Source organism: Numida meleagris, chromosome 3 (assembly GCF_002078875.1).
Source record: "Numida meleagris isolate 19003 breed g44 Domestic line chromosome 3, NumMel1.0, whole genome shotgun sequence".
Taxonomy (NCBI): domain Eukaryota; kingdom Metazoa; phylum Chordata; class Aves; order Galliformes; family Numididae; genus Numida; species Numida meleagris.
The window spans coordinates 2,084,192-2,108,484 of NC_034411.1; the positions used below are offsets into that span (position 1 = coordinate 2,084,192).

At 39.4% G+C, this 24,293-nt stretch overlaps 2 protein-coding genes across 5 annotated transcripts in view; one reads left to right on the plus strand and one right to left on the minus strand.

Moving 5' to 3' along the window:
* The window catches only part of PUS10 (pseudouridylate synthase 10), a 39,117-nt gene extending 21,801 nt beyond the window's left edge, over positions 1–17,316 (minus strand). The window contains exons 1-7 of one of the 4 annotated variants that reach the window (XM_021392894.1): positions 17,152–17,311; positions 16,910–17,046; positions 15,114–15,380; positions 13,315–13,401; positions 5,258–5,292; positions 1,951–2,062; positions 231–292 (exon numbers count right to left, since the gene is read on the minus strand). In XM_021392894.1, the coding sequence (XP_021248569.1) occupies positions 231–292; positions 1,951–2,062; positions 5,258–5,292; positions 13,315–13,401; positions 15,114–15,380; positions 16,910–17,035 (689 nt within the window). In that variant the 5' untranslated portion in view covers positions 17,036–17,046; positions 17,152–17,311. Of the gene's footprint in view, positions 1–230; positions 293–1,950; positions 2,063–5,257; positions 5,293–13,314; positions 13,402–15,113; positions 15,381–16,909 lie in introns of all 4 variants that reach the window. The other 3 variants (XM_021392895.1, XM_021392897.1, XM_021392898.1) reach the window with 3 other exon arrangements.
* PEX13 (peroxisomal biogenesis factor 13) lies at positions 17,367–23,841 on the plus strand. The gene is made up of 4 exons (XM_021392900.1): positions 17,367–17,543; positions 19,339–20,036; positions 20,495–20,620; positions 21,169–23,841. The coding sequence occupies exons 1-4, from the start codon at positions 17,470–17,472 to the stop codon at positions 21,462–21,464; spliced, it is 1,194 nt and encodes a 397-aa protein (XP_021248575.1). The 5' UTR covers positions 17,367–17,469; the 3' UTR covers positions 21,465–23,841.

Sequence of the window (24,293 nt, forward strand, 5' to 3'; positions counted from 1 at the left end):
TCAAATCAAAATTCAGGATGATTTTCTTTAGTGTATTTAAAGCACAGAATTAACCAGACAGAAATGGAGTAACTTTAAGCTTTGCATCTCTATCTGAATATGAGGAAGTTTAAACGCAGGCTCCATTCTAGCTTATAAACACTGCATATTCTCATCTGTAGCAAATCCAAACCGACAAAGTTGTACAATATTTCGAAAAAAGATCTTATGTTATTTACATCAAAACTTACAGGAAATGGCACTCCTCATCTGTTTCTGGGTGAGCAAAGACCACGCTAACTTCAAACAAACTCTAAATTAAAAAAGAAAAAACAACAAGGGTGGAGTATAATACTTTGTTAAACAAGCCAGGAGGATATTCTCATATACTGTAATGGTAGGAAAACAGAAAAGAGGTAGACAAAAGAGGAAGTAATACACTTATTCTACAATATAATATAAAGAAATACATTAAAACTTGAGCCATAATACCATTTGCATTTCTGAAGTACTCAAAGATGATCTCAGAACACTTCAAAAACATGAGTGACCCATACATCATAGATATTGGCCCCATTCTGTACAGGGAGGATTGAGTCAGAGGCAGTATATACTCAAAGCCTATTATGGTCACTAAACTTAACATACCTTCTGGGAAAGCAGTGCTTAGTGTGGAATAAAGATAAAAACCCTGTAGCACTCATCACTGTAGAAATTTGTCAGGGGCTTCGTTTGCAATGACTGGATGGCCTTGGGGCAAAGAAAGGCAACATGTCCTAGTGGACTGACAGCTAGACTAGAAACTACTGTAATCTCAATTCTACCCCCAATTCCCTCTTTGGCCTTGGGCAAACAACACTCATTACTTCTGTTCTTCAGATACCAGTATATCTCAAGAGGGCTATTGGAAAGATTGGCTAATATTCAAGTGGCTTGTAGATAAAGAGCACTAGAAAAGTAACCTTTATGGTACAATGGTGTCTGAAGTGCCTAGTGTCTAAGCCTTGTAGGGCTTTTGCTAACTTGGTATGTAAGAAGTTTGTTTCTTCTTGGATCAGCTTCAGGGTGACTGGGTGATTCTTGCTTCACTAAGACAAAACGGATGCTTTGAATTAGTACTCCTGGGAAAAGATAATCTGCAACTACTACAGAAGTTGACAAATCAACTTAAAGACTGAACTAGTCTAGCCATGGGGTCAGTCCTACAGCTGATGACAATAACTACAGACTGCTTTGTCCTCAGCAGGACTTTTAGCCATGCTTCCAGAGATTTTACAGTCAAGATGATAGCATTTTTGGACTTGTCCGACAACTTCTGAATGTTGCATCCAGTCAGCGCATTTCAGAAACATTTCAGGAATGTCTGACAGAATTCAAAAATTAAACTGTGGTTTGAAAAAAAAAATCCAATTTTTTGTTCACTAGCACTGCAAGTTCCAACATGCCTATCTCTAGCAGTCATTAAAGTGAGCAATGACTAGTCTTTCCTCCTTTAGTATGTTTCAGAAATATATTCTATCCGTAGAATTTAACATGCTAATAACCTATACAATTTATCTCACAGAGCAGTAACAACGCTGGCAGTAAGGGGAGAGCAAAGAAGGAATATATTAAGAATAAGAAGGAATGAGCCTCTGGAAAACAAAGATCCTGAAAAATTAAAAAATTGGAAAAGTCTCATTGGTAAAAGCAGAGTGGCAGCCCAAGAGCAAGAGACTTCGGAAATACTACAATGGTCCCATTGTATGCCATGATCTCTGTATACAGAAATGAAGATTGGACCTGTTGTCATTGAGACTAGGAGATCTCAGGTTAAAAGAACTCCTCCCCTCCTTCCCTCTACAGTGAATGTAAGTACAACTTAAATGTTAATGAGGAAAAAAATATATATATTTTTCTATCTATATACACACGTGAAAAAAAACCAAATACACAGAAAAGAAGTGTTTTCTTATTTATACAACACAATACCTTTCCATCAGTGGGAACACCCAACTCCTCTGACAACTGGGGATGAATAATCCACTTATAAGCTTCTTTCAGCTGAACAATGTCATCCTTTGCCAAGGAAAGGCCCAGTTTTCTGAATAACATACATAAAGAAATAATAACTTGCACAGGAGTCTGTCAGAGATAGATACCATATGATATTTCAAGACAAACTTACGTAACTAGTTGCAGGTGAACAAGCAATGCACAAATAAAAAGGACAAACATGCAAAGAGCACAGCATGAAAGAAAGGCTGTTGCAAGGCCTCTTATAATTGCAATGAATCCTTGTTTTGAATTAATAAAAAAAGATGTCGAGGAAGCATTAAGGCCAGACCAGGACTCCAGGTAAGATGCTTTCCAGTAAACACAAACTTGTGCATGCTGACACTACTCAGCATGGTAAATCATACCAGTACGCTGATCCCATTTAAAGTAAATCTCAACCCATTAAAAGGAACAGTTCTAGTTTTTTCTCCAGACAGATCAGTGAGATGATCAGCTCTATGACCAGACACATAAGTATTTATGTTAATACAAGAAAGATAGAAGGTACATGCAGATGGAGCTAGGATCCTTATTATATCAACATCCTTATTAAAATAACATCTAGTTCAACTTTAGTAAAAACTTTGTATCCAGATCGTGCAGAACAGCACCGGTGCTACTTGCTGAGTATCCTCTCATCCGGGTTCCAGATAAGATAATATCATGTTTTGCCCTGTTTCTATATGCTAATGTTTCTTTAATTAACAGCTTAAGAATATGTTCTTTTCTTCCCTGTGTGAGAGAACACGCCATAGTTTCATGGTAGATCAAAAGTTACCAAAGCCTTTTCAGAGTCTACATGGAGAAGAGATTGGGAAGAGATTGAAATCCTTTGTTTTAAAGCAAAACAAACAAACCCACAACACTAATGTAAGACATTTTTCTGTTGTTAAAGGGATGATTCAGTCCTTCATTAAAGGAAGGACATGAACTTCAACAGACACAAATTTAAAAAGGGACAACGCCCAGATAACAATCTCAGTTGACTTTGCTGGGAGAGCTCAACTGACTCTGTAGGAACAAGATCAAGCCTTGATTCCCATGTCTTGCCTATGCAAAGAAAAGTTAAAAGGAGCAGATGCTGGTAAGAATGCCAGCGTACGATTTCAAACCTCTTGTTAGAGAACTTGCAGAGCAAAGCACTTGTCCTCCTTCTACATGAGCAGAACCAATGACAATATCTGCCCTATAGAGGTTAATCCTGTCTGAAGCAATTTAATGAAACAGTGGCTTTAAAATTAGTCTCAAAATAGGAAATGATTCAACTGTTACTCTGGCTTTCTATGAATATCTTGAAACTGTACTTCCATTCAAGATGGCTTCCACCAAAGAATAATCCAGTATCCACAACTAAATTTGAGACAAATGGATTTCTTTCTTCTTGCCCACAAACGCAATCTATCCATTCAAAATGGCTCTGCATGTTCTCATTTGGCTGGGAATGACAGTGTCCTGGATTAGACGAAGAATCACCCACTTAAATTTTTATCAAAACACTGAGGATAAAAGAGAAGAGCGTAACTTGCTCTCACCACACTACTATCTGACTTACAATCTTCAGTCACTATTCATGTAAGCTAAACCTCACACAGTGGCAAAATGAAGAGGTCTGTATTTCACTGTCTTCAGGGCATAATAAGATTCTGGTTCACAGATGGTATCATGGCCCATCTCAGAACCATTAAGTTCATTAAAAGCTGTATAATTGTACAGACAGCCTCCACTTCAAATCAAAATGCCACGTCCTAGCTATTACCACGATACAAAGGAAATGAGATAAGAAACTCTGATTAAGGTTAAACCAGGATGCAAAAAAACAACCCAGATGCCATCTTATCCTTTGTAAGCATCATGTAAACTTGACAATAATATCATAACAAGACGATAAAATTAACTTTTTGTCCGCTCAATATTTGTACAAGAGGTGTACAATATTTGTGAAGAGGTCTTGTCAGACAGACAGCAAAAGCTATAGACGATTAAACAAAACAAAACAAAAAAGATATAGAATGACCTGGGTAGAAAAGGACCTCAAAGATCATCTAGTTTCAACCCCCCTGCTGTGTGCAGGGTCACCAACCACTAGACCAGGCTGCCCACAGCCACGTCCAGCCTGGCCTTGAATGCCTCCAGGGACGGGGCATCCACAACCTCTCTGGGCAACCTGTTCCAGTGCGTCACCACCCTGTGTGAAAAACTTCCTCCTAATATCTAACCTACATCTCCCCTGTCTTAGTTTAAAACCATTCCCCCGTGTACTATCACTATCAACCCATGTAAACACTTGTTCTCCCTCTTGTTTATACGCTCTCTTCAAGTATTGGAAGGCCACAATGAGGTCTCCCCGGAGCCTTCTCTTCTCCAAACTAAACAAGCCCAGTTCCCTCAACCTTTCCTCATAGGAGAGGTGCTCTAGCCCTCTGATCATCTTGGTGGCCTCCTCTGAACTTGTTCCAAGAGCTCTGCACCTTTCTTGTCCTGGGGGCCCCAGGCCTGGACGCAGCACTGCAGATGGGGCCTCACAAGAGCTGAGTAGAGGGGGACAATCACCTCCCTCTCCCTGCTGGCCACCCCGTTTTTAATGCAGCCCAGGATATAGTTGGCCTTCTGGGCTGCCAGCGCATGCTGCTGGCTCATGTCCAGCTTCTCATCCACCAGGACCCCCAAGTCCCTCTCTGCAGGGCTGCTCTCAAGGAGTTCTTCCCCCAGTCTGTACAAATACCTGGGATTGCCCCAGCCCAAGTGCAGCACCTTGCATTTGGCCTTGTTGAACCTCATTAGGTTCTCATGGGCCCACTTCTCCAGCCTGTCCAGGTCCCCCTAGATGGCTTCCCTTCCCTCTAATGTATTGACTGCACCGCTCAGCTGATATAAAGCATTAATATAAATATATATCAATACAGCACATTCCAATTCTGAATTTACTTTTGATTAGCTTTAAACGTACAAAGTAAATTGAAGTCTTAGCCAAGAACATACAAAAGCAATTCTACATATTCCACAACTGTTAGTTGAAGCAACTTTAAATAAAAGTAGCTGTTTTGATCTTGAAAATACGCTATTAATTGCTTGCTGAAAAATTTTTCTTAACATAAATATCTCAGCAGGACCATAGCATTAAGTGGTATCTCATTTCAGCTATGCTGAAGAACAAGTTGTAGTAAGTGTATCTCTCCTTTCTCTAATTCTTTGGGACACTGTAGTAGACATGATGTGAGAGCTGCCAAAAGAAATTACTCACCCCATTTCCTGTTTTACCAGCAGCCAAGCAGCATGCTACATGTCATCAGCCAAGCCCAGGAAGAAGAGAGAAAAAAAAATGCAAGTGAAATTAAAGCTCAAAAGTTCAACTGAGAAACAGCTAGCAAAATAATAATAACAACAACAACAATAATAATAATTCAAAGTTTAAAAAACTCAGGTCAGTAAGGAAGCATTAGGATTTAAAGTTGGCTTTTGCTTTAGGAGTGAAAAGACAGGATTAGTGTTTGTTCTTTTCTTCAGAGACCGAAAGACTCCCCTGCTCTGCATGTGTGAGCTCTTCCTTACTCTATTACTCATTCTCCCATCACTACACTCACAGAAAAATAGGTAAGCTTTTGGGGAGCAGAAAAATGAATCAATTTTTCATCATGTCTATTGGAAGCTTAACACATCTGCAAAACAAATAATTGATTATATGGCAGAGAGAGTGTACTATCCTCACATGAGACACTCTAAGTAATTTAAATGAGTTCCTACGACAATCTGACATACATGGAACTGTGGGTAACAAAAAGCTGTCAAAGGAAAAGACTTGAAGATAAATGATTTTTTCCCACTATGCTAAGCTAACTTTTCTTGTTTCACAAATATTTGAATATTTTGCTATTTTTCTCTTCCACTTGCTGATTTTTGAAGTGTTAGTCAACACAGTCCTTCCAAAGCTATTATGTCATATTATTCTCCCTGTTCTCTACCTCTTTCAAAAAGCTTTCACTTTTTGTGCTTCTTCCTCTGCATCTCCATTTATCACACCTGAAATTCATCCTACATTTCAAAAGAACAAGTTTATACACCACACAATGTAAAATGTAAAAGAACCCCCCTCTTTTTTCTTTTTTTTTTTTTGCAGAACAGCTCTTCCATCTGAGAACTAACTGAAGATAAACAGGCAAAGCTGAAATTGTTATGATTGCAGTATCTATGTACACTAAAAGTTTAAATCCTGAATACAGGAAAAGCTAAGGACCGTTTCTGTCCTACACTGGCAAAAAATTAGGCTTCCCTTGCTGGTAACACTAGTTCAGCACTAAAAAAATCCCACTCCTTTTTAAAACTTTCCTAGTGATACAGAATATACTCACACATCTGACTAAACTAAAACCAAATTAGTATTACTGAGTACTAATGAGCATTCTGTCTGCTACCAGAGAGACCCTGGACATGACACTAAAGGCAATGGGAAGTCTCAGATCTCTGAAACAAACTGCATAAATTTCTAAGACATCAGTTCTCAAATGGACAACCAAGTCACCTCAAATCCCATCTAGCTTTAAAACAGATAAGGTTGCAATAAAAGCACTTCGAAACTTGCTATTAACACTATATGTAGGAGAACTGATAGCCTAGTTCAAGTGCAACTAGCACATACAGAGAAGTGAAAACAAGTGCCTAAATAGATGCTATTTGAAAATTGATCTGGCATATTTAAAAAAAAATAAACACACAACAACAACAACAAAACAGAGTTAGCATCCATAAAAAAACCATGAAATAAATGACATACTTGATCTTTGGGTAATCATGAACCTTTTCCCTGAGGACTGTCCACTCATTTACAGCACACCACTTAGTTAAGGAGATACAGGCTGAATATGGAAAAGCTGAAGAACAGAAGGAAACGCTACTAGAAAGCTGAAAGAGCTGTTGGTAATAAACACTGGAATTCACTAACAATTATTTATTACACAGCATACAAAGGAAATGCTAGAAGACCTGATCTGAGAATCTTGAGCAGACTCCACCTCATATTCTCCTTTTCATTTCCCAACTGACCTCCTGTTGTTTCGTACAAATCCTTTGTGAATACCAGCTTCTGCAGCTCCAGATATACTACTTTGAATGCAGGTTCCAAGAAACAATATTTGCTTTACATGAGAGACCATAACAAAGTTCAGGGACATCACAAGGTCTCTATCCAACCTTGTGCTTAAGGCACTAACAGTTATGAAATCAGACCAGGTTGCACAGGGCTTTATCCAATTAGGTCTTGAAAACTTCCAGTAATGAAGACTGCTCCACTTCTATGAACAACCTCCTCTAATGCTTGCCTGTCTTCAATCCATGCTTTATAAATACTTCGTTGTACTCTGCTGCCCACCTCCAGCAGCCTTACATACCTAAAGAAACATAACGTGCCAGGCTTCTTTAACACATCAGTGCCCAAGAAAGAAGATCCTGAACTTAAGTGTCACAGCCAATGAATGGAACTCGGCAGTACAACATTAAACAATAGTTCTAACAAACATCAGAAGCAGAATTAAAATTACCACTGCTAAGAAAAGAGAAAAATATAAAAGTAAGCACAAAGAAGCCACAGCCTTAAAATCGGTGCAACGCTATCAGATTTGAACAAAATTTAAAAGGACCAAGAAATCAAAGACTTCTAATGAGCACTGTTTATGTCAAAAGCTTCCAAAAGTGCGTCTTTCCCAAACTTTGCTCTGGAAAGCTTGACATTTTAGAGGTGCATCCCATTGCAGCCTCAATCACTTCTCTTTGTATTGACATACTGATCCCATATGATGATCTAGTGCTGCTTCTTTGTAATTTTTCAGTGATTTAAGCCTTATGTTTTTCTCTTTGCAATGCATTAAGAGTGACTGCTATTCATAGAATCGTAGAATGGCTTGGGTTGGAAGGGACCTCAAAGATCATCTAGTTCCAACCCCTCTGCCACAGGCAGGGTTGCCAAACCACTAGATCAAACATTATATCAGGTTGCCCAGGGCCCCACTCAATCTGGCCTTGAACATCTCCAGGGACAGAATATCCACCACCTCTCTGGGCAGTCTGTTCCAGCACCTCACCACCCTCTCAGTGAAAAACTTCCCCAACATCTAAACTAAACCTCCCCTCTTTCAGTTTAAAACCATTCCCCTCGTCCTATTACTATGTACTTGTGTAAAAAGTTGATTTCTTTCCTATTTATAATCTTCCTTTAAATACTATAAGGCTGTAATGAGGTCTCCCTGGAGCTTTCTCTTCTCCACACTGAACAAGCCCAGCTCCCTCAGCCTTTCCTCATTGAAGAGGTGCTCCAGTCCTCTGATGATCTTCACGGTCCTCCTCTGGACCCTCTCCAAAAGCTCTACAATCTTCCTCTGTTGAGGGACCCAGACCTGGATGCAGTATTCGATGGGGCCTCACGAGGGCAGAACAAATCGCCTTCCTGGCCCTGCTGCCCCCTCCTCTTCCGATGGAACCCAGCATACCAACGGCCTTCAAGGCCACAAGCGCAAACTTCTGCCTCACGTTTTTTCATCCACCAGGACCCCCGTGTCCTTTTTGGCAGGGCTACTCTCAGGGAATTCTCTACATCACACTGAAAACAGACTTTACTAAACTGAAGTTAACCAAAATTTTAACTTTGACCTCAGATGGCCTTTGCATGAGGTCCTCAGTTCTGGCAAAATTGATACTGGATACAGATACTCAGAAAATCTGCACTATGTTTCCATTTCAACAAAGTGCCTATCGGTGCAAAGGCAATTAATAAGAAAAAAAAAATCTCCCCTGAAAACTTCCTACAAAGAAGCAACGACACCATTCTCTGTTCTTCCTCTACTAACAATTACAGCACATTAAGATTGACAGTATCATGATTAACTAACTGAGCCAGTACTCTCTACATGCAGTCTGAACATCCAATCTCACCATCTTCACAGAAGCTGAATTCCAAAGTCAAGCTGTTTGGCTTGAAACAACTACAACGGAAAATTAAAATCAGTAGTTCTCAACCAGTGGACTGCAGGCTACTAGTACAGAGTCAGAGAAAAGTGACTCTATACACTTGTCATACAGCCATTTACACACATGCAGTGAACAAAAAAACACTTCATATCTCCAAAGTAGTGAAGATCACTGATCTAAATTACTCTGCATTTTAAACCCCTTCCTCTAGCCTGAATTATGTCAAAATAATGTCTTTTGTCAAGGAAGACATGAAGAGGTTGGAAAACACGTATCAAGCTTTTCAGAGCACAGACCGAGTCACATCATCTTTTAGTTGAAATCAGAAGGAAACACGTCAAATACCACTTCTACATGCTGATAGAGGAACTGAATCAAAAAAATGTCTTCCTTTGGTACATCTAAAAGAATGAGGGAATCTTAAAAACAGTGCTAGAAGTACTAGGGGGAAAGAAAGATGGTGGGGAAACCACACAGACTTTGTTAGATACATGATACACAAATCAGCTCATTACTGAGCAAAATAAATATAGTTGTACTGATGGAATACTGTTTACTCAAAATCAGTGTGATTCATTACACTGCATATGTAGACAGTATGAGTAAGACTGCTTCACAAAACACCTTGAGGTATATTATAATCTTGTTTGCATAATAACCCAGACAAAATCATAAATAAAGAGTTTCCAGCTTTATATCCATGAAAATACATCTAAACTAGAGAATGTGACCAGGCCTAAAAATCTGCATCCGAAAATGCCAATTTAAACAATCATACAGGTCTTGATTTAAAGCACACTGTATGTTTGGTAATCAGCTGGGTGGCCAATCTCACTCCCTTTCCCTGTTTTATAAGAGCAGAAACAGAAACTAGAGAAAACTTATGTGTGTTACTAACTGTGCTAAAATAAGACCACAGGACAAATTTCACCTCCTCTCTACTGACTTCAAAGTTAAAGATAATTAAAGGGGATTTAAAATTACTTTTCCCCTTCAGTTAAGAGGAAACAGTAGATTAGGGTGCTGTGAGCACATAAGTCAAAAGATCCCAAGTTATAAATCACATTCAGACAATCCCTCTACTTGTGTGCCTTAATTCCACAGCTCTGCCCTTTCCCAGTTGTATGCAAAGCAGGGGATCAGATCCCTCTACTTCATAATTACGTTATGTTTGCAAAGTGGTTTGAAAATGAAAGATGCTCATTACAGAGCTCAAGCCTGCAGGGCAATACTTAAAACCAAACATATTTCTGAAGTACACTAGCACAGGCACTGTATTGATTACAAGCTGCGGGATATTATTCTAATGCTATCTGAGGAATCACAGTGGCAACTGTTGAAACATCACGTGCAATTCCAGCCACAGCACTTTTTCTCTGTATTAGAAAAGAGCTTAGAGATGGGGAATTCCATGATGAGGTACACACGGCCCTACAGGGAGTAATGACTACACATGCTATTTGCATCAATGTCCTTGTAGCAAGTACCAGGATGATGGATCACAACCGAGACTACAGACACAGCTAATAGTCACACTTTTGAAGGGCATGACTCATTTCATATTATAATACAGTTGTCTGACATAAACTTGGGACTCCTGTATTTATGATTTATTTCAATCAAATATCCTATTTCTAGAAAGAGGTGATAGCTTCTGTACATTACAGATACAAATACTATGCAAATGTTAATTTTATGTCTCCCTCTTCTTCAGTTCCTATCCTACATTTTAGGATTAGCAGGATGACAACTGTCATAATTAAATTAGTTGAAGGTAATATTAAAGACAGTTCCTGATTTTCTTTTAAAGTAAGTCTGAGAAAATCTGCATGTCATACAAAAGGTGACCGGGAGGAGGAAGGTTGTCTTTGGGGTGTCCTTTTATTATAAAATTATGCATGTTCTTGCAGAGCGCAACTCAAAAAAATTAAAAGTAAGATTTAACAAAAGATCATAGTTTCAACACAAAACATCTTGAAATACACCCATTTCTATCACCTGCTGCTTTTCTGTAACTATAAAGCGGGAAGTGTATTTAACAATTTTTTGAAGTGGTAAATGAATAGGTGGTAAGCAAAATCCCGTGGTTTTAAGCAAGTTCTTTCTCACCACCACTATCAACCATTTTCACCTCCTCAGTTAGAGCACAGCTATACAAACAGCTGATTTAGCATTTGGTAGGACTGAAGGTGTGGAATAGAAACGACACTAGAAACCTTCTAATGCAGCTCCCAGCTGAATCAAAACTGTTTCCAAAGAGAACAGATGTGTTTTTGGAGCTTCCCATTCATTCATCTCATTCATCTTATTCACCTCTGGACCCAAATCATATCTTTTATTGCCTTGGTTGTACCAAGCACTGTATTATTGTTTGTTTGCTTGAACGTAAGAACGAGAAACCTTATACAGAACAGATGGACAGGTTAAGAATTACATCACTGCACTTTTTATCAAGTTAATAATTTACTGCACTTAGAAGACAGTTATTATAAAGTAATAAATCTGTGTTTCTACTAAGTGCATTTGCCAAGATCGTTTTCCCATTCCACAATCTCAGGGGATCATCAAGATTTCAATCAGCAAGAGGAACTCTTTGTAGCAAATTATTTTCTGCTCTCACTTGCAACCAAACCTGCCTCAAAGCAGACAGAAACGCCCTACTTGTTCAGACCAGTAGAACACCAGTGAGCCAGAACTGCAGTGCAATAACACCCTCTACCGAGGTATTATGGTACAGACCCATAAGCAGGCTGCTGCACAGTAGCATCTAACTTTTCTTTCCTCACCTCTTAGTTATACACATAAGCCATGAGGAGAAATATCTTAAAGCTAGATAAACTGTAACTGTCAAGCCAAATATGCATAACAGAAATGAATTAAAAACTTGATAATATGAGAGTTGCAGTTGAGACTCAAGCCCAAAAATTGAGTTGATCATTTTGTTTTTCACTCACAGACAATACAGTCTGTGTGTGACATTACAGTTCCATTCTGGAACTGGAAATTGAAAAGACCTGATCATTGGCACCCTGGAAATAATAGGGCTTCTCTTTTATTTTAAAGAAGGTTACACTTCTTTGGTTAACTCTGAGCACAAACCTGGGGTAATTTTGACCAGCATTTGGAGTTCTACATGTGCATGTGTCCATATACTTAACTAGCCTAAAAGTGTTGGTTTTTTGGTTGGGTTTTTTTGAGTTTTGTTTTTGTTCTGTTTTTAATAAATCTCATGTCTTGGATGACCATAAAATGAAATGAGAGTAGTAAGAGTTTATCCAGACAGAAAGCAAAAAGCCATTTGCTCTGGTATTATTTTACCAGACACAGTGGCAGCTGAAGTGACCAGCACAAATATGCTTATTTTGGGATAGGAAGTAGGTAGTCTGATGTGCAATCAGACTTAGAACATTCATTAGCACAAGTTACTACACTGGCGTTTCCTCGAGAGGTAAGAACTAACAATTCTACTGAACACTAAAAACTGTGCAGAATGAGAGCAAACTTCATCACAGATTTATATGCAAATCAAAGAGGATTTATACTAATTTCTGCCACATTCACTCAAGTTTATACTACTAGGCCTTAGTACAGGAGGCACCTATCTTAAAGAGTTACATGTTGCTTTTTACAAGAGAATTTTTCAATCACTTCATCCCTTCATAGTAGAAAGCACGGTAACACTGTAAAACATCACATAACTGTCGCTTTACTGATCAAGTTACAATATGCCTAATAGTCTCCCTCAATCTTCAAAAAAATTATCAGGGATACACAGGTATCCATGCTATCATTATCTTATGTAATTAAATGACTGAAATGTAAACAATTTGAGTTTCAAATGTAAGTTAACAATTCTTAAAAATTTAAGGTAAGAATTGCTATCAAAATCAGTACTTTTGTAACTACAACAACTGTAGTGTTAAAAATCCAGACTTTCAACAATGCCCAAGATAGGTGACTACCAAAATATGTATTTTTTACAGCATTTAAAATGCTGCAAAGTTAAAGAGTTCATATTCAAACTTCTTCATTTCTACTGTGAACTACTAATTATCATTTATTTCAGGAAAGGCACCAGCTGTGCTGCTCCTTCTCTAAGAAGATCCTCTTTTACTTTTTCAGATGTAAAGTAACTCCCAGGCTAAATGAAAACTGAAGTGACCCAGACACCTTATTAATTATTACAACTCTTAGCAAAAAGGAAAGAGAGAGCAGACTACACTTCCAGCAAGGTTTTTTTGGAATGATAGCAATTAAAAATCAAACTACCTCCAGTCTGTACCTTCCACAGTTACCTTCTTTAATACGTGTTTAATTTATGAAGGAATATCTGCAAAAACTTACCTCCCTAACAGACAGCTGTGGGGGTAGTGACACAGAAAACACAAAACTGGTGAACTGGTAGTCAGCAGAATTAACTTTTTCACACATCTGGAAAAGAAGAATTTTAATACTGAACTACAGCAATGGAACGGAGTTGATAATTTTTTAGGATACTCTTTTTTTCTAGCATAATCACTGTAAATGCATAGTAATACACATTCAGATAGATGCCAAACATACAAACTAGGCTAACCCCTAACAACATATTGAAATACAAGCCTGAAAGAAGATCTTACTAATGATCTCTGTTCTTATTGGTGTGTGACATTATGAAACAAGAAAACTCATTCTTTTAAGGCTAAAACTGTACACACAAATGTTGATGTAGGCAATTATACCACAGTGACCACAGGCTAGAAGAGTTGACTCAGAATATTCTTCCTCATGGCACAGATAAAAATGTTTATTGTCATAGAATTGTAAGTTCCTGCGATAAGACAAGAATAAAAAGGTATTCACAGTAATGATTTGGTCAATCTTCAAAATAACAGAAGACAATAAAACATTTCATCTTTCAGTTTATGACAGAACACTTACATTTTCTCAGGATTAGTATACAGTTACTACAAATAAGCAGGATCATCATCGAGATGTCTACTGTTCTTTGATATAAAAATCATGTTCGCCATTGGAATTAAAGCAAGAACCCAAACACACATCAAATGTTTTAAAGGACGCTAGTGAAAGGTGATGGCTAGATGACACTACTGGAAGGAAGCTTAAACACATGGAGAAGAAAATAAAATTAATGTTAACAAAGACTAATTATGAGCTTTCAGGACGAAATCAGCATTTTCTTGTGAGAGAATCAGATTTTGTGGTGCCTTAATAAATGTGCTTGTGCACAAGAGCATTTTGTGAGATCTTCCATTGTTACAAAAGAGATAACTCTGAAACGAGTCTTAAAAGTAGGTTCAATAATATATATACTCTTTCAATGGACACACAAAAAAAAGAAGCATCCAACAACTCAACAGAATCTATGTACTATGCTCCCTTAGTCCTATTTTGAGATATATTCATGTTATTAAACTGAATTTGTTTCTATTAAAACTCAGTTAAACATCTCAAATGCAAGTGGGATTTTTTCTAGCTTGTACTTTGGTTTGTCGCATAAACAATTGTATTGCTCAGAGATGATATCTGCAACATGCATTATGTCCACACTCTCTCTTAACTCCTTTTTCCTTCATTATGTGCAATCTGTTGTACCATCAAACACATTTTCTTCCTTTGTGGCTTTCTAAATAGTCCTATGTGGTAAAGAATTAGATAGATGTTTATTAGAAACATACAGCTAAAGAGAAGAGCACGGCATTTGACGCCTCCTCATTTTGCCTTTACATAGCAAAAAGAGGAGAGAGAGCATCATTTACAGTGAGGTTTCACTTGTACTCTAAGCTCCTAACCTGATTATCTTTTCTTAAAAGTATATGCTCCTGTCTTCCATTCCATAGCACTTAGGCTATTCTTTTTGAAGTTACATTATAACAAACCTTGGATAAAACACGGTCACACAGACAAATTTTATTGCCCAGCTGCAAAATAGGTATGCAAGCACTACGCCAGTGAGCAGTCTGTAGTTGAGTGGTGCCACCTACAACTCAAATATTCAAATCAGGTAAATGTTTCAGTTTGGTTTGCTCCTACTCTCAATTGTTTAACTGTAGAGTGTTTCTAATCACCAGACCTATACTGCAGGCCCCAACATACAAAAGCTCCTAAAAAGTCCATGTATAGATTAAGAACTGATGATTTACCTTTTTAACAAAGTCAATCTCGCAGAACTCCTGAAGAATTCCCAAACACACATTGCAAACTTCCACAGACGAGTCCTCCACAGCAGCATTATCATCACTAACCAAAGGAATCTGACTGAGCGCTCCATTCCGGTTCAGATCATCAGGCCCTTCTTCCGTGTGTCCAAGTCTGAATCGCTTACAAGGTGGATCAGCTACATCAAAGCAAGTTGTATCTTCTTTTTCTTGATTACCTTTCAGGAATTGTTTCAAATCCTTCATCAAATCCTAACACAAACAGAGGAATTCTACTGTTGTTGACTTTTCCTCTCTCATTCAGTGCTGTTAAAAGCACTTACAAACACAGGTTTAAAAGGCAGAAGAAACCACCTGTAGCTTTAGTCTTTGTGTATGTAATTAACAACTTGTCAAATATACCAAAATACCCCTGCATAACAAAATTGTATTTCAATCAAAATGTTACCCCAAAAAATTGACTTTTGCTGAACAGATTTCTTTACTGTCCAAGAACACTGGAAACATTTTACAGACTGACTTGCAGAAATGCATTCATCTTCAGCCTCGTCACTATTCAAAGAAAATAGGTGTTTATTGCCTTTTTGCCATTCAGATTACCTAAGAATTTAATTCCTCCAACACAATTAGCCCACACAACGAAGAGAGTTGGCTACCACAGTATGAGAAGAAAATAAGAGCAAATAAATGTGATGGTGAAATTAAAGACACATGACGAAGTACACATCTCATTCATTCATGTAATGAGAAGCTTACGAATATTCATGGATGTGCTGGTGAGGAGAGAGAATTAACCATATATCCGAAATTTAGGAATGATGACAGGTAGAGGTAACAGATCAGAAAAAAAATTTATTAAAACATCTTCAATAACAGCAGTTATTGTGTTGTTGCAACTCAGACGAAAATTGGGTAGAGCTGCAAAAGAACGATAAATAGCACACAGAACAAACACTTCTCAACGGACTGATAAAAAATGAAAAAGGATAAGGAAGAAAGATGTGAAAGAAGAATTGTGGAGAGTCTAAATTTGAATGAAAGTGAAACAATCAAGGCAAACACAGTAAGGTGCAAGCATAAAGGCAACACAATAGGGCAGGTACACAGAAATAATGGGCCTACACAATGAGAACTCTAAGAATCAGTATGGTGGAGGAGCAAATAGCCAAAAACAATTAGAGAAGTGTATAATAGAAGAACACAGGCAAGACTGATTTTGCACAACTGGGAAAAAATTTGGAGAATACTGAATTTCAGCAGGAAGGTCAGCTAAGCAGGGTGTCTACTAACAGTGTTTGAATGAAAACGGATATCCTTCACCTGTGCCGTTCGTTAGCTACATCCCTCAACCAATTCTGCTGGAAGACGGAGCAAGCACGAGGCAAGAAAGTTTGGTGCATCCCCTAAGTCAGCTGCAGTGACCCACAGCCCATTTGCTACTTACTGCCTTAAAGGAAAAATGAGGGAGGGAGCTGTCATAGCTACACCGCTTGAGTGATAGAGCCATGCTGTGCAGAAGTTGCTCTGTCCTATTTACTGGGGTTTCCAGGGAACACACAGCAACTTAATGAACCTAACACGGGGATTCTTCTACTACACCACTACCATAATTTCTCAAATTTGCACAGTTTAGCAGTCATTCCTTTTAACTCATTTTGCAAAGAGCTTTCCTCTCAGGCAGAGTCCAAGAATACAAACAGCATCCTTTTCCTCCAAGGAGTGCACAAATAATACTGCATTCATACGGCCAGATGTTCTAATTAGAAATACAGAGAACAAACCTTGTATGGATGTCTATACAGCGTCTGTGATCCCACACGGCAGAACCTGAAAATACATCGTGGGCATGTGCCAGCGCCCAGTAACAGCTGAACAATCGCTCTGTCCTTTTCTGTTAGAGAAGACATGCTAGATAATTCTAAAATTAAAAAAAGAAAAAGAAAAAGAAAAAGGAAGAGGCTAACGACAAACGCAACTCAGCAAATCGACAACAAAAGAATTCATTCAACTCCCACGGAGGTACCCGTGGTGCGAGGAGGGCGAGCGAACCCCGTAACCTCACACACAGCAGCAGGCCGCACGCCAACCGCCGGCACGATGCACGGACCCTCACACGGGCAGCCCCCGCCACGCAGGACAGCGCCGAGCAGGCGGCAGCAGCGGCACAGGCAGCGCGGCGCGGGGCGGAGCGCGTCGATAGGGGCTGGCGGGCGGAACGCGGCGCCGGAAGGCCGCCGGTTCGATCGCTCGGCGCTGCGGCGGCCCGCCTGCCGGGGGCGGGAGGAGGAGCGCGGCGGGCCGGAGCGGGCCGGGGGCAGAGCGGGGCTGCAGCGAGGCGGAGATGGCTTCGCAGCCGCCGCCTCCCAAGCCCTGGGAGAACCGGCGACTGGCGGGCAGCGTGGCGCCCGCCTTCCAGTGAGTGTGTGCCCCAAACCCGGGCCTCTTCGCACCCGGCGGGGTCGGCCTTCGCCCCCTGCGGGCGGCCGAGCTCAAAGGTCGGGCCTAGCCCGGCGGCGCTGCGCTGACCGAGCGAGGCCCGAAGGCTTGGTCGAGCCGGGGGGGCTGAGGGGCGGGTTGTGCGCGGGGCGGCCTGGGGCCCTTCACCCTAGGTCCTGGGGAGGTGCGGAGGGGTGTGAGGGGACCTCCTGTGGATCCTCCTCAGCTGGAAGGGTGCTGTGGGCTCAAAGGCAGTCTGTGCAAGCCGAGGATTTAACGAGGTGGAGGCGGATGCGTTGGCAAAGCTGGGTGTGTTGCCACAAGTGGAAAAAACGCTGTTGTTCGTTCCTGAAGGTTGCAAAGCTGCGGAGTGGGTGTTCTCCGTGGGAGCGGGGCTGTGTGTTGTCATCCCTAGCAATGGAAAAGATAAACCTGTATTTGTTGCTGCTGTGCAGACCTGGGGCTGGGCTCCTCCAGAAAACAGAGCGTACTCGCTGAGAAGGACGCTGTGCAGAAAGGATTAACAAACTAATTTAAATCAGAAATCAAGGAAAGTTTGATGGCTGAAGATCAGTCTTGTTTTGCGCGTGGTGCTGGTGATTGCAGTTGGGGTGAGCTGAAATTGGGCAAAAGGTTACCTCCAAACTGAACTTTCCAGAAAAACTTTATGCTTTCAGTGCAGGCTGAAGCTTGCTGAGCGAGAGGTTTGATGTTAATTTTTCTTGGTGAGGTTATCTAGTTCATTTTAATTTACTCCAAGCATCTTAAAAGTGAGCTGTCCTAAACTGCTTATTGGTGAGGTGCCCCCATCTTCTGTGGTAGTAACTTATTTTTACTTCTGCTTTTAACTGTTAAGAGTTAACGTCTAGGTTGGAAGAAGCAAACAGTGTAAAGATATAAATATTATACTTCGCTTTAGGTAAACCTGTTGCTGTGGGGAAAGTTGTTGCCTATCATATATGTAATCGGTATAGCAAATGTCCTTCAGTATGGAAAACAGTAGAAGTTGGACAGCTGCTTGATAGAATTCAGATGCCAACCTAGTACTTGCAGAGACCTATTACAAAGGGGAGGACTGACTGAAACTTACAGGCATACAAAGTTCATTAAATTAAAAAAAAAAAAGTAAATGAGCTCATAATGCCTCTTTCTGCCAACTGTTAACAGTTTTAGATTCAGTCCCAATTCAGCAAGGGAGAGCAGGGGACACTAGACCCTTGCGTGTGCTGTGTAATCATTTGAATTTTCGGTTAGGTCCCACCAGCCTTTTTTCCAAGGGTGGCTTCAGAGCAGCTGTCTAGCTGTCTGAGCTAATTGGCTCATTATCTAGAAGAAATGAGAACAAATACTGGAATTAAAGCTTTCAAATTGCAGAATATTCTTTGTAGCGTGTATGAGGTGCTCTTGCGTGCAGGCAATTGACTTAGGAGTTGAATCAGCATCAGGGTGGATGAGTCTAGACATAGCATTTTGTGCTTTTAGTCTGTACAATAAAAAGTTTTTATATGTGTGTGTTTCAGATATGCTGCAATTCTACACTTATACTGAATATTACTGAATATATATATTTTTTTTTCTGAAAGACTTGTATTTCTTGACTGAAATTTTTACTTCCCACTGACACTGTGCAATAGTTCAAATGTTTGGCTACCAGGTTCCTCAACCTGGCACTACCAAAATGCAAGGTCATATTGATAGTTATTCAAGAGCGCTGGAGAAAATGACAATCGAACCTCATTTTGAGTACTGATCTTGGTTGTCTGAATTTGTTTAGGTCTCCTGACTTGGGTGACAACCTGCTGACCAGACCTGGACAACCCACAATTGCACGAATACCTCCGCCTATTTTGCCAAGACCATCACAGCAAACAGGAAGCAGTAGTCTCAGTGCCTTAAGGCCAGCATATAGCAGTTCTTTTACTTCAGGCTATGGTTCATATGGAACTTCTTTTTATGGAAGCTATAGTCCTTACAGTTATGGATACGGTGGTTTGGGCTATAACCGCTTTCGTACAGATGATATTCCTCCCAGCAGGTTTGTTCAACAGGCTGAAGAGAGCAGCAGAGGTGCATTTCAGTCCATCGAAAGTATTGTGCATGCATTTGCCTCGGTCAGCATGATGATGGATGCTACCTTTTCAGCTGTGTACAACAGTTTCAGAGCTGTTTTGGATGTAGCCAATCATTTCTCCCGCCTCAAAGTACACTTCACAAAGGTGTTTTCAGCTTTTGCTTTAGTGAGAACTATAAGATATCTCTACCAACGTCTACAGCGATTACTGGGTCTGCGGAAGAGCTCTGAGAATGAGGATTTGTGGGCTGAAAGTCAGGGGACAGTAGCTCGTGTTGGTCTTGAAGACAAGGCAGCTAACTCGGCAAAATCCTGGCCTATTTTTTTGTTCTTTGCTGTTGTTATGGGAGGTCCCTATCTGATTTGGAAACTGCTTTCTACATACAGTGATGAAGAATCAGGTAAAGATGATCTGCAGCATGAGAGAATCATGAGAAGTACAGAGTATATTGTTCATTTAGTTATCATGTCTATAGAGATTAATCTTAAACTTCAGTAATGGATGTCTATAGATTCTGGGGTACAACACTGAATTTTAAGCATGTGGTACAAGTAATAGCCTGTATAAATAGCCTACTGTTGAACTGAGATTTAGTTTCATGGTACACTTTATGTGGTTCCAAAATCATGGTTCCTTTCTATTAAATGTGGCAGTTGGAGAAGAAGGAAAAGCTATTGGTTAGGTTGACTCACTGAATGTTGTCTTTGTTAGTCTTGTCAGTTCTCAGTTGGAGAAGCAAGGAAGTTAAGGTGTCTTCTCCATTTTTCTTTTATTAAAAACACAAGAACAAACAAACAAAAAAACCTCCCAGCCGTAAAATTGAAAGCAAGTAACTTCTTAATTTCTTTTTGGAAACAGTATCTAGTAACTGGGCAAGTGGAGAAGATGATCATGTAGTTGGAAGAGCAGAATATGACTTCAGTGCTCTCTCAGAAGAGGAAATTTCCTTCCGTGCTGGTGACATTCTAAAATTAGCACCGAAAGGTAAGCTTTTAATTTTCTATTTGTTTTCTAATTGTATGTGAAATATGTCATGTAGCGTGAGTCTGAAATTGTGCGTGTGGGTGAGGGCAGGGAGAAGAAGTGAATGCAAAAACAAAACACCTTTTTTTGACCCAATTCCTCATACCTGCTGATTTTTTTTCATTTGTAATTACATGTGCTATAATAAAACTTATTTAAAAGTTTTGTTCAATTTCCCTAAAGTATGACACAGCCTAAAGTTACTCAGGGAGTCGTTTGTGGTTACCTTTGTGGCTATCCTTTTTGTCATATTTACTGTACAACTGGGCAAATCCTTAGGCATTTGCAGTATGGTGGTGTCAACAACTTCAGCTTCACAGTACACTTCAGAACACCTCATCAATGCAGATCCTAGTCATTTCTCTTGTGTGGCAATTTGTATTTCCCTTTTACCACAGTTATTTTCTCTGTGTGATTAGTTGTCCTCTGCCTCCTCATGTATTTGTGCCTCAACTGCAATCTATTTGGAATTGCTTTGTAACTTAATGCTTTTACATTTCCTTCTTCAGACCAACAACCCAAAATCCGTGGTTGGCTTTTGGCTAGTTATGATGGTCAAACAACAGGACTCGTACCAGCTAATTATATCAAAATACTAGGCAAAAGAAGAGGCAGGAGAACAGTGGACCTGGAAAGGATTACAGAGCAACGTCCATCCTTCAGTGGGACATCTGCTAGAGGATCCACCGCTGCTGTGACTTTAGAGGAACAGGAAGCTGCTTTTGATTCTGTTTTTGTAGGAAATAATAAAGTTCCTGCTGCATCTGACTCCACTGCCGTTAGTGGAGAGAAACAGGAACTCTAATGCACTTTCCTCAAAAAAGCAACTGAATGGTGTTTTATTGATAAAACTTAGGGTATGTTTAAAATCTATGTTGTAGTAGAACACTGATGGGCCTGAACCAGACTGGTGAAAGGATGGAGAAATTCTTGCTCAAATTTGTATCATTTCTTTTAGATTCACCTAAGGCTATATGTTAGTGACTACCTAACCACCTTGCAGCAGCTGTAAGATCTGGAGCCAGGAGGAAATGAGGTGTTTATAACAAAGCAAACAAACAAAGAAATAAGGGCTGACCGCTGACCTGTTCTCACTAAGTTGACAAACTGTTAATAAAATCTGGAAATTAAAGTCCAGTCTTCATTGTAATGTCAGCTTGACAAGATACCACTTCAGCTGGTGTGCAAAGGGAAGATAGATTTCTGTGAAGAGTTGTCTGGAACTGGAGGCTGAGGACAATACTCTAGTAATAGTGCATTGTTCCCCTCTAAGGATTGCAGGAGATTTAGGTGACATAGTCAAACCATTACAAGTTCTCAATTGCTTGCTTTTGGAAAGAAGTAGGGATTCTGTCATAAAGACTTAGCTTGCTTTTCTTTTTTTTTTTTTTTAATTAAAAAAAAATAGTGTCCCAGGAGAAAGAGAAGGGGGTACAGTAAGGGGAGGACATTAGAAATTAAGAAAATCAATGGGGCTTTGTTTGTTAAAAGAACATTGGCATAAAGGGCATCATCTAGTCAAGCACTTTCCAGGTCGCTTATTTTTACTCCCTTTTGTGATAAGCTAATATAGCATCGTTTCTAGCCATTTTGTGTTGTAGCCTATTAACTGCTGCATCTCATTTCCATTTTTTGTTTATTTTTGTTTTTAAAGAATGGCAAAATATCCTGCATTTTAGTGCAATAGTAATGCTTTGGAGAGGGGGGAGTTTACAGAATTCCACTGAGTGGCAAAGAAAATGTGAAGTTTTGTACCTCCATGAACTTAGCTAACTGGGACAACTAGGTACATTTTTTTGCTGCTGTTCAGGTGGTAAACGTTACATCAGCCCATAAAATTTGAGAGCTCTGGTTTTTCAAGAGCCAAAAAAGCATTAAGACTGTTCAGAGTGTGTAGGATCTTACTCACATTGGTGTTTGAGAATTCTGTATTGAAATACAATTTTTCTTAATGAAGGAGAGATAATTAAATCTTCTTTTCTTGTAGAATATATATACATATTCTAAGGGTTAGAGGAGTGGATAAACTTATTAAAACTTGTTTTACTGTTAAGATACAGTTTTTATTTTGAACATAGTAGGATACATGCTTTTGCTTAACTGATCAGTAGTTTCAATTTGTTTTTGCAGAGATCTTCAACACCCATTACGTATGAGCAAATTTTTCGTTATTTACACTTTAATTGCATTTGCTGGCGTTGTTCTTAGAATTCTCAACAAAACTGACAAGAAAAATTGAGGGGAGCATAGTTTTATTGAGGTAGAGTGACTGAGAAGATGCATCTCATGCCGGATCCCCACATTTTAAAATAACCTTTGAGTGCCTGTTGATATAACGAAAGTAAGTGGCTGTGGTCAGGCATTGGGAGATACCATTTTTACTAGATTGTTAGATCTTCAAGTGGAGAGGAAGAGAAAGAAGTAGTTAAATGGGAAACGTGAAATTGGATTCACTAGGTTTAAAATGGAACATGTTTAAAAAATAGCAAACAACCCTGAAATATGAAAGGGGAAAAAGGGGGGGGGGGGTGTTAAAGCATACAGCTTTGCTTACAGTGTGTATGCATGGGAGGAATTATTTACTGTTGTGAAATTCACTTAATGGGCTGTCAGTCTTCCATGTCAGTGGAAGATTTCAGTCAGAGGAAGGGTTTAAATAAATGAACAATCCAAACTTATTTTGTAGTGTCCATTCAGGTAGACTTCTATTTACTTGCTTACAAGTTTGGTAGACAGTGCTTTGGTGTTTGTTCGAATCTTTCAAACTACTAATTCTAAGATGAATTTAATTTTTCACATTTCAAGACATGCTGTTTTGAAAACAATTAGTACAAAAATAGGTTATTAATAATTTGTCTTTACAGCCGTTCAAATTTTGTCTACCGATCACTAACTCTCGTGTATCTGCTAAATGTTGGCAGAGGTTTTGATTCTTTCAATCTTACGGTTACTTTAATGGGAAAAGACAAAGAAATGACACAAGTTATTTAGGTGCAGAAGGGCATTAAGTAAAGTGTACATGTGTTTTATGATTTAAATTTTGTTTTTCACTTGTACAAACTAGTGTCAGGAAAAGGCCTGAATCGTACGATTCCATTGTATGCATTTCTGCCTGTATGTCAGCCTACAGGAAAAAAAAAAAAAGTCTAAATGAATGCTGATTGAAAAAAGCAGCATGTCAACCATCCCCTCAAGACTTGCCCAACTTCAGAAGAGTGAGAAGACTGGAGCAGGTGTGGCTCCAACAGGAGTAGGTGGAAGAAAAGATGAGGAAAGCAATTGACTCTTACCTTAAGACGCCTACGTTCTGTGTTGTTCTTATGTTATTCTTTGGAATTATTTATATACCTGTAGCATATAGGCTGTAACAGACCTATGCCTTTTGCATATATAAAAGTTTATTCTTCCTTCAGTGTCATTGATAGCCAGTTTAGTATACCAGCCATTTTATGCTTGAATACTATATGAACTAAGGACAGCCGCCAGTTCTGACTGGTTCTCTGGGTGCTAGCAGTATGTGAATGTGCACGTGTTCAAAGCTTTGCTCAGGTTTCTGAAGAATAAATGTAAAATATTCCTCTTGTCTAGTGGACGTTTCTAAAATTGTCTGCTCCTTTTGCACAGGTTCAAATAC

Excerpts from the sequence above, each read along its gene's own strand:
- PEX13 (XM_021392900.1), top strand. The coding sequence starts at position 17,470 with ATGGCTTCGCAGCCGCCGCCTCCCAAGCCCTGGGAGAACCGGCGACTG. Across the intron at positions 20,037-20,494 it reads ATACAGTGATGAAGAATCAG|TATCTAGTAACTGGGCAAGT; the intron begins GTAAAGATGATC and ends TTTTGGAAACAG. Across the intron at positions 20,621-21,168 it reads TCTAAAATTAGCACCGAAAG|ACCAACAACCCAAAATCCGT; the intron begins GTAAGCTTTTAA and ends TTCCTTCTTCAG.